This window comes from Fringilla coelebs (genome assembly GCF_963513975.1).
Source record: "Fringilla coelebs genome assembly, chromosome: 2".
Lineage (NCBI taxonomy): Eukaryota > Metazoa > Chordata > Aves > Passeriformes > Fringillidae > Fringilla > Fringilla coelebs.
Genome location: NC_140029.1, coordinates 74,740,195 through 74,750,541, shown reverse-complemented (window position 1 = coordinate 74,750,541; position 10,347 = coordinate 74,740,195). Strand labels below are relative to the sequence as shown.

Here is a 10,347-nt window from a genome sequence, read left to right as displayed (position 1 = left end):
CGCCGGAACCCGCCGCGGCCGCTCATCCGCTTCCAGGTCCGCCCGTAGCCGCTGCTTCCACACGTGAGCCCCGCTCCGCTCTGCGCCGCGCCGCCGGGAGCGGGGCTGCGTGCGCCCCGGCCGAGGTGAGGGGCCGGGCCCGGGCGGGGCGGCCGCGGCCCCGGCTGCGGGTGCTGAGGGGCGGCTCGCGGGCCGCGGGCGCCGGCGCGGGGGACGGCGGCCCGGGGTTGCCGGGGACCGGAGCTGCTGCTCGGCGCTGCGGGTCTGCCTGTGCCGGGGCACCTCGCAGCGCCCCAGCCAGCTCCTCTCTCCGCCTTTCGTGGTGTTCGGTGCGCCTGCATTGCCATGGGTCATTCATGTAGCGCGTGAAGGTGGCTGTCGTGTGGTAGTTGGAAAACTGTATAGGCAGGAAGAGAAGTAGTACGTGGATTCATTCTTGGGAATTTTTCACTGCTTTTGTTACGGCTGTTGAAATACCAATAAGTACAAATGAGAGGGCTGCCTTCTTGAGTGCCCAGGCCCTATAGCGGACGAGCCCTGTTGCCACACTTCGATCAAGCGCATCAGAAGCCACTGGTGTTTGAGAGGTTTCTGTTTCGTTTCCAGCAAAAGCATCAAGTGTGCTGGGTTGGGTTATTTTTTGTTCCAGTGCCCGACCACCAGAGGGACAGAGTAGTTGAGCATTTGCACAGGCTCCCAGCGCCAACCTGCCAGAATGCAAGAGCTGTTTGGAAACACTTTCAGGCCAGGAATTGGACTTCGGGGGTCCTTGTGTGTCCCTTCCACCTTAGGATATTCCATGGTTCTTGAAGTTAGGAAAGGAGCACTTAATTTAAATAAGTGTAGTTGTACAGTACAGGCAGCCTTCACACTTAAAATGTGTTATATTTCATACACATCTATCAGACACCAAATCTCTGATTGTACTTAGCCCCAGCCTGATCTTGATGGAAGCCAAAGGAAATAAATGCAGTCTAAGACAGTCGATATTTAAAGTTTTACTTAATTAAATGGCTATTTTTATTCTCATGTAAGCACTCAAGATGCAGTGCTGTGCATCATGAATACTTGTTCTCCCTTGCTTATTACAGCAGCAGCATGTGTTTGGAGTTACTTCCAGCCAGTGTGATATGTCTTTTCCAAAGAGGGTTTCTCTTGGGTCTGCTTTAAGGGTGTAAAAATAGAAGCATGGCAGTTAAATAGAATGTCATGGTTGTGATCTGCAGCATCATAATTTCATGTACTGCAAGGTCTAGCTAATTCCAACCTCTGTCAAAGAAGAGGAGGTGTAATTTTAAGTGATCACAGAAGGAAAAAGTTGTGTTTTTTCATATGACTAATACTTAATAGATAGTTTTTCAATAGATAGGGCCTACCTATGAAAGTGTACAATGTGAGAGAGCATTTTTCAAGTGTGCCTTCTCCTGGCAGTATCTGGTTAAGAGAGCTACTGAAAGTTAGTGCCACTTGCCAGAGTGTATTTAGCTCTGTCATTCTTCATATAATTGTCCTCCCACTCGTCTGTCCATCTCTACTCAGCACTCATAGAAAGGGAGGAAGTCATAGTTATGTGTAGGGGTTCTCTGCAGTTATTCTGTGACTGTTGTCTGTGGGAGCAGATTGCATTCTTGACGTGAAACTGCTTCAGTTTTGCAACCAATAAGACTGACCCAGCTGCAAATGAGCTTTTCCATGAAACATTGAACATTGTGGTTCTGTTTGATACTGGACTTTCAGTATACTTTTTTTACTTGGCTGTGTGGTCAATAATTACTGTTTTATCCATTTCTTCTGTTGCAGATATAAATGAGTCTTTAAGCTGAACCATGAGTCTTGCATTACACGATCTGCTGGTTTGTTGTCGTCGCCTTGAAAATGAGAAAGCTGTGGAGCGAAGGGTAACAAGTTTTCTTTTGGATGGTGTACCTCCAATAGCAATGAAGTGAATCATAAACAATTATTCTTCTTGTAATACATTTTCAGAAGGAAATTGAAAATTTCAAGCAACTTCTCCGTGATCCTGAAACGGTTCTCCAGCTGGACCGGAATTCTGATTCTAAACAAGGAAAGCAACTCAACTGGGATGCTGTATTTAGGTAGTTCCTTGGTTTTGTTTGTGAATGGTCACAATTTTCCTGAATGGGACATTGGTCTTTTGTTTGTTAAGCCTATTTTAGTGCTTATCTTTTTGTATATTGATTTAGACTTCTTGTCAGCTTATAAACAAGTAATTACTTACCTTAGTCTCCAAAGGAAGTAAGTTTAAAATGGCCAAAAGTGCCACACTTAACCCTTACAGAAAACTGCTAGGAAACTCATTAATTGGGTGGATTCTTTACTTGCAAATATAATAGTTGCTTTCTTCTGTGGAAAATTATTCTTCACTTCTGATTTTCAGTCTATAGTTCTTAGGTGGATTACAGGTAGGTTTGTTAAAGTTTCTTGTGTTGCTGAATTCCTCAAGATACAGTAGAAGGACCGTGGCATGTTTGTAGAGGCTAATCTTTGGTACAGTCTGCTTAAGGTGTACTTTAAGATTGGACTAAGCATGAGTGTGATAAGTTCTTAAACTTCATGGTAGAAGTTCATGTGAATTATTGCTTTTCATTGAATGGGTTCCTGCTCTCCATTATGTTCTTTTAGTTTGACAGCACTGGAATAGTTTTTGTTTCACAGGTTTACCAAAAGTTTCGTAAAAAGTACTTGATAAATTTTATATATTGCTTTAGAGACAGTAATATATTAGGAAAACACACGAGAAATACAAAAATAAAGCCTCTAAACTGAATTCAAATAGAAGGCTAGAAAATCTATAGCAAATATAGTGAAAAGTTTAATTTATTCATAGATCTAAAATATAATTCATATATTAACTTTGATTTATAAGGAAATAGGACTGAAAGGCTTTCCCAATAAAAGCAATGATAAGTACTTCTTATTATTTTGTTTTATAATGTTACAGCGTAAATAGAAATACTTAGCAATGCTTTTTTTCCTAATTGTAAGTTGTATGTTTAGCACTGTGCAAAGTTTAAAGGAAAGTTTGGTTCCTACTCCAAGTTACTTTTTTCTTTAAAATTTGCATCTCCTTTTATAGACTGTTTTCCCGTCATGCTTGGACTGTAGTGTATTTCAGTTTGGTTTAGTCTTTGATAATTAGAATTGTGAGAAGAACAGGAACTGGCATTTTAGCCTAAACCAACATCTTCCTATTTTACTTCGGTCATAAATGAGCAGATCCTTGGTTAATCTCTCTTTTATTTTTGAAGTGTCTTGCAGAAATATTTCCAGAAAGAACTTAAAAATCTGCAGCTGACAAAACCAAATGCATCTGCTTCAACCCAAACTACAAGACAGAAAAAAATTCAAGAAGTTGGAAGCTTGGTCAAATACTTAATCAGATGTGCTAATAAACGTCAGTAATACACATTATTATATAGAGATACTGGTTTGGTTTGGTGCTTTGCTTTCAACTTTGAATTTTAATTTTTAAGTTACCAATGTAGGGTTCATCATATTTGCTTCCAGGTGTTTGCTATTTAAAAATCTTAATGTGAATCCATCACTTGTGCTCCTTTTCTGTCCTTTTTGATGTTCACAGTGCCTTTTTCTAATTACTCGATGTGTCTATAACTGATAGATCCTCCCACTGGTAATTTATATTTTAGAAACAGTTTAAGAAAATATTTCCTCATAGAACTGTTTCAGAACTGTAAGTTTGGGTGTTTTGTTGTGTTGTTTTTTTAATTAGGTAACATTTACAAACAATTAATTACAGATTTATTTGGTACAATTTGGGTTAATTAAATAATCTCATGTTGTTTCTTCATATAGGAGGACCCAGACTGAAATGTCAGGAACTTCTGATTTATGTCATAGAAATTATAAGAGATCCAATAAGTTGTGCTGCTTATGGTTCTGACTGTAGTAGTATACTCCTAAAGGATATCCTGTCAGTAAGGAAATACTGGTGTGAGATATCCCAGCAGCAATGGTCAGGTAACATTTTTGAGCCTACTTAGAAATATGTTTTCCTTCTGTAGAAGCATGTTTTAGATGTGTTTTTATTTGTTCGATGTCCTGTTGTGTGAGGTAGTGCACAAAATATGGAGTTAAGCTGTGTCAGCCTCTAAGGGCTTACACTTGAAGTAAACAAAGCAACAAAGATTAGGAATTGATTTTTTTTTTCTTTCTGTGTACTGTTTGTCTATTCTTGCTGAAGCATAAGCACTTCTGTACAGTCAGGTCATGTATGCATGGTCTGCACAGGCAGCTGGATGAGAACAGAGGCATGGAGAGCCAGTGGGTTGCTGTGTGGTGGTTAGTTTCTTTAGGAACATGGAGGTTAGCTGAGTCTGTGTATGGGCAAAACTGGGAAGTGTGGCAGAAGAAAGGATGACATTAGATCGTAAGGAGCACAGTGGAATTTAGTTACTGAGGTGAGGCAGGGCTGAAGGCTATATATGTAGAGGAAGTCAGACTTTAATCCAGTAAGTGGAACAAGTTGCTGTTATTAAAGGAAGGGTATGTGATCTTTATGAAGGTTGCTATAAACTTTTCTAGAGATTCCACCTTAATGCTTGCTTATAACTCTTGGGCTACATTAGAGAAATCAGCTTTTTTATTTATAAAATCAGGGATCTGTTGCTGTTGAAAGTAAGAACATGGATTCCAGCTGTTGACCACAGAGGGGTGGTCTCTGTGTCTTTAATGCAATATTTTGTGTCAATATTTTTTAATGTAATCCTCTGTAATATATATGTCTATAATTACCTGCATTTTTTTTTTATACATTTGCAGAGTTGCTGACCCGGTATGGCCATTTATACCTCAAACCTTCTGGGAGCATTAATAGAGTCTTAGTGGCTAGGATAATTCACACACTTACGAGAGGGTACTGCTTCCAAACAGATGGGTTGTGTTCTGACATGCTTGTCTTCTTTTCAAAAGCAATGCAGTCTGCAAGGTATGTTGCAAGTGCTCCTTTTGTATGCTAGAAAATAATTTATATTAAATACTTGGGATTAGACTTGAGTAATAACAGATAATACTTCTTCAGATATATTTTCTTCTGCCTTTGAATGCCAGTTAAGGAACTTCTCTAAAATACTAATGACTTGTGCATTTGTTAAGCAAATACTATTCTGAATGTTACTTGCTAGTATTTGTGTTTAAACAATACTTACGAAAATAAATAAGATTATTTTGCTTGGAAGTTTGAGTGTTAGGTTTGTTGTTGGTTTGATTGTTGTTTGTTGCAGACAGGAGAAGAATACTGCAGGCCTGGATCATATTGTTGGAGCAATGAATATCTTCTGCAACAAGTTTGCTGACAACTGTCGCATACAGATTTGCAAAGTAGGGGAAGAAATTTTGCCTACGGTTCTTTACATGTGGACTCAGTATAGACCACAGGATTCCCTGAAAGAATCAATAATTGAGTTATTTCATCTCCAAGTTCATATTCATCATCCAAAGGGTGCAAAAACTCAGGGAAGAGGTACAATGAAAAGCGTATTTTTTTTTTTATTATTGCTGCATGTCATTGTTTAAATTATTGTGCCAACTCTGAATTTTGTTACTGAGTCACGGAAACATTAATGGTAGTGATGATTATTTGTCAGTAGTTTTATGCTGTGGGTTAATACTGAGTGAAAGTGAAAAGGAGTTTTCACATTGTATCTGCTAAGACTGTATTAATTGTGCTAAGTCCTTTAAAGTTTGGGGCATCTTTTAATTAAAAGGCAGTTTTAATTACTAAATGAAAATACAAAGTCTTTGGGGAAAGGAAATAATAATTTAGATTTGGTTTAGATTGCCACATGTATTGGTGTCTTACCAGATCTATTTAAACCCAGAAATTACTACTGTTAGTTGAGTCCGACTTACACTATAAAACTGGTCAGAGAATATAACTCAGTAATTATGTTTGTCATGGTCTATTTTAGTTCTAGCATAGTTTTTTTAATACTCTGTATAAATCTACCCATTACCTTTAACTCTATTCTTTCCAGTTAGATGAGAAATTGTTTATTAGAAGCTTAATTCCTACCCTAATTACTTCTATATGCTGATTAAGTTCTCTCTTAAGTTTTCCCCTTTTTTACTTTATTCGTTCTAAAGTATAGAATTTGCTTTTCAGGCCTGCACTTGCTGAGCTTGTGCCTTACTCAGATTTTGTCTGTATTTTTCATTGTCTAGGTAGGTTTATGTATTGTATCAAGTGGGTGATACATGCTATCTTTTAATTGTTTTTGCATGTGCAGGTGCATATGACTTTACAAAGTGGCAAAGCATCTTACATAACCTGTATGATCTGCTGGTGAATGAAATAAATCTCATCAGTAGCAGAGGGAAGTATTCTTCAGGCTCACGTAATATTGCTGTGAAGGAAAATTTAATTGAGTTAATGGCAGATATTTGTCATCAGGTAACATTTTTATTTGAATACATGATTGACTATACTGAGCTGTATCCTTTGCTGAAGTACTCATACCTTTTGTCTGTGATCTGTGGTATTTTGTTAATTCTGTACAGTTTAGAAGTGCATTATACTGTACTTCACTTGTGTTTCTTGTTAGGCTGTAAGTATTCCAGTTTTCTTGTAAAGGCTGCTGCTTTTTTTTTTTTCTTAAATTGACATACTTCTAAATTTTTCTTTATGAAAGGTTTTTACAGAGGATACCAAAGTCCTTGAAATTACCCAGTCATATGCTGTTTCACAAAGAGAGCCCAGTGAGAACGTGGTGCCAAACAAGCGCAGGAGGATTGAGCTTGGCTGGGAGGTCATTCGAGACAACATGCAGAGATCCCAGAAGGATTTTGATGTCATACCTTGGTAATAACATCTTTGCATGAAAAAAGTATCACTCAAGACATCTTCTTACATTTAACATTCTCCTGAATATGTTGTGCATTTAAGTTGGGTGTCTGGACATGCTGTGATTATATATCTAAGCAGTGAACTTAGATTGTCAGATCATTTGGAAAGTTGCTCTTAGATGGCTGTGTCATGGTACAGTGACCATTAAAAGTTTGGCAATTTTGGACGAGTTTGCACAGTTTTTTGTAATACCTATCCTGTAAACTATTCCAAAGCCTGGCTTCTTACCTTGGACCTTAACTGAGTGATATTTTGTTTGCCGTGAGTGGCCTCTGAACTGTAAGAAACTGTTAATGGTAGTGAGGCTAGATGAGAAGTCTTCACAAGTGAAAATGGTAGGAATACTGACTCTTTAACTTTTGATAGTAAACAAATCAGCTCAATGCCATAAAATATAAATGAGAAATGGCAATCAAAGAAGGTTTTGTTCATTTACTGCTGAAAATGCAAATTTCTGTATATTTGGTATTAATTGCTTTACTTTGTGTTTTCAAGGTTACAGATCACAAGTCAGCTAATATCCAGGTATCCCATGAGTATTCCTAACAGTGAGCTGCCTGCCTTACTCAATGTCCTTCACCAGTTACTGCCTCAGCAGCGCCGAGGAGAAAGGACCCCGTACGTGCTGAAGTGTCTCACAGAGGTAGCTTTGTGTCAAAACCAGAAAACTGATTTGAAAAGCACCCACAAGCTGGAGCTCCAGAGAACCTGGGCAAAAATCTGGACTCTTACCGTTCGCAGCGTAAGCCTTCAGCAAATTGAAGTGGAGAGCTTTGGGCTGCTTGGAGCTATGATTCAAGGGAACCTTGTTTTAACAGATAAAGAGCTCTGGAAAATATTTTCAGGACCTGCATGCAAACCTTCAAGGTAAAATGGAATCAAGGATAGTATCTTGTGTCTGATTCACATTCCTCTTTACTGTGTTACTCAATATTATTGTCGTTGTGACTGTATTTCTATTCAAGAACTGCACACATTTGTGTATTTGTGTTCCAAGCATTTGAAATTACCATAAATGTGTAAAAAGACTGAGAGTAGAGGCAGAAGAGGCAATCATGTTCACGTTTAGAATATAATAAAATTTAAAATGGACCAAAAATTTAAAGACATGACAGACAGATGTTGATTTTTTTCAAGTTAAGAAGCATATTTTCTTCTGAATTTTAATTCTGAAATAAGTACTCTGACATAGTCTTTAAGATAGGTAGGAAATGTCTGTAATAGCCAAAAAAAATGAAAATGCAAAGATTTTAATGAAGGAGTTGACCAGTATGCATGCTTTTTAACTTGCTTATGTACTTGATGCTTCCTGTGCTTGCAGAAATACTCACTTCGCTTTAGAGTGCTAATCAACAAATACTACATAGTTTCTGACAGATCCCCTGTTCCATTTTTGTTGCAGTTCTGCTATATGTTGTTTATCATTAGTGATGTCTGCCTATTCAGTGCCAGAAAATTTGGACATAGGAATGGAACAGAATAGTTCTGAAAGAAATCTGGGTTCTGTGTTAAGGGAGGCAATAATGAAATGGCTCCTGTCCAGCTACTTGGAAGAAGAAATAGAAGAATGTGCAGAGTTGCCTCCTGTGCTCCTCAGGTAAAGTTTTTGTGTCATAATTTTACATGTAAGCTCGCCCTGGAACACAAAATCTGCAGGGAAAAACATTTTATATTAATGCAGAATTCTTTTATATTAAAGCTTAAGCAGAGTCTGTAGGGTTTTTCAGCTTCCTGTTGAATGTCATTCTGGGGATATAATTTGGTTATCTGTCCATATCATGGCAGATATGTGACCTATGCATTAGAAATCTTCAGTGCAAACTTAAATTTCATTCAGGAATCCCAAGAGCTTGTCTAATTGCAAGAAAATATGAAAACATTTTCTTTCTTACAGTGATTTTCCTCATCTTGTATTACAAAAAATTCTTGTGAGCCTTACAATGAAGAACTGCAGAGCCTCCATGATCTTTTTCCAAAATGATGCTAAGTGGTATGTTTTCAAATTAATCATTGCAGGTACTTAAGCTAGGAATGCTGCTGCATCTTTCATCAATGCTTTGGACTATATCCAGTTTCTTCTTAATAAGACTGAAATATGTTCTGATGCAAGATAAGACTTCCCTACTAGAAGTTAAAAATGCTAGTTTTAGGGGCTTTTTGGATTTCTGCTTCAGCTGTGTCAAGTAGGCTGAGGTCAGGGACCCTAACACAAAGCAGATGCTGCTCCATAACTGCAGGAGAAGGTATGATCTCTGTGCAGCTTCATGTTTCCTTACAGTTCAGTTAGAGCTGGAATGGTATTGTCCAATCATGACAGAAAGTAAAGGTCTACCAGGGCAGAAGCGCAGAAAGATAAAATATTTTATTTTGCTTTTGTGTATTTCCTGTATTTAAATAATAGTATTTCAGACTTGTATATATACTGGCTGCTAAAGTAAAAACTGTGTCTCTTCTTCAAGTGAGCAACATGTGCAGAGGAAAGAAGAAAATAATTTTTCTGATGTTGAAGAGCTGTACCTGCAGACTACATTTGATGAAATGGATATTTTCACTAACTTTGGAGTAAATGTTGCAGATAAAAATGTGACTGGTTCAAGACTTGCCATCAACCAAAATCTTAGGGAAACACTGGAGAACTGCCTTTTAGCAATGTCAGAAAAGCTTTTAAGCAGTTGTGGTCCTAAGGTAAGTTAGATATTGTTGTTACATCCTTACATTTGTGCTCCCAAACAATCTATTTCCAAGGTTAAGTGTATGGAGTCTGTATTTTGTGGTGATGAACTGCTGGTATTGATACTGTATATTTGATTTAGTCTAAGGTTGTTGCTGCTGAGCACCTTGTCCGATGTGTCAGTCTCTTGGCTGGTGTTCTGGGCTGCTACTGCTACACTGGTATTTTTAAAGAGGAGGATGTCTGTAAGTCAGCATTGTTCCAGAATGCTAAGGTAAGCAGTAATGCATTTGGGACCTATTAAAAATGAAATAAAGCATTGAATATAAATTAATTAATAAAATTATGTTTGTATTGCCACATTTTCAAAGCACAGGTGTTGCCTCAAAAAAAGGCAGCTTAGAGAGGTTTAAATATGTTTCTGCTGCTGAAAGAGAGGAGTCACTTAAATTCTGTCAGTACACCTGCTCATGAGTTTTGCAGTGGAGATTATTCTAAATATTGATACATTTCTGAGTCATGCCTTTCAAAAAAATTGAAGTCATGGACATATAGACAAAGGACTAATTAGAGGATATTTCATTTTTAGGTCTTTTATTCAGGAATTTAAGATAATTTGATGGTTCAAACCAGTATGAAGGCTGCTATTGCTATTATTTTTATTATTAGTATTATCTGAGGTGGTTCTTGGCTTAAATACAGAAACCCAAAACTTGCATTTTATGGAGATGTGTTGTATTTTTCTTTTGTGATGAAAATATAAGAGTTTCAAGCATGCTTAAGCCATGGTTTT

The 10,347-nt window shown here is 37.8% G+C and overlaps 1 protein-coding gene across 1 annotated transcript in view; it reads left to right on the top strand.

Annotated features, from left to right (window-relative positions):
• The first annotated feature begins 50 nt into the window (after nt 1-50).
• Nucleotides 51-10,347, top strand: part of ATM (ATM serine/threonine kinase) — a 57,712-nt gene continuing 47,415 nt past the window's right edge. The window contains exons 1-14 of the mRNA XM_084201462.1: nt 51-125; nt 1,801-1,898; nt 1,984-2,096; nt 3,270-3,415; nt 3,835-3,999; nt 4,801-4,966; nt 5,262-5,500; nt 6,267-6,430; nt 6,669-6,838; nt 7,379-7,750; nt 8,286-8,480; nt 8,778-8,873; nt 9,343-9,568; nt 9,697-9,828. Of these exons, the coding sequence (XP_084057588.1) occupies nt 1,827-1,898; nt 1,984-2,096; nt 3,270-3,415; nt 3,835-3,999; nt 4,801-4,966; nt 5,262-5,500; nt 6,267-6,430; nt 6,669-6,838; nt 7,379-7,750; nt 8,286-8,480; nt 8,778-8,873; nt 9,343-9,568; nt 9,697-9,828 (2,256 nt within the window). The 5' untranslated portion in view covers nt 51-125; nt 1,801-1,826. The remainder of the gene's footprint in view (nt 126-1,800; nt 1,899-1,983; nt 2,097-3,269; nt 3,416-3,834; nt 4,000-4,800; nt 4,967-5,261; nt 5,501-6,266; nt 6,431-6,668; nt 6,839-7,378; nt 7,751-8,285; nt 8,481-8,777; nt 8,874-9,342; nt 9,569-9,696; nt 9,829-10,347) is intronic.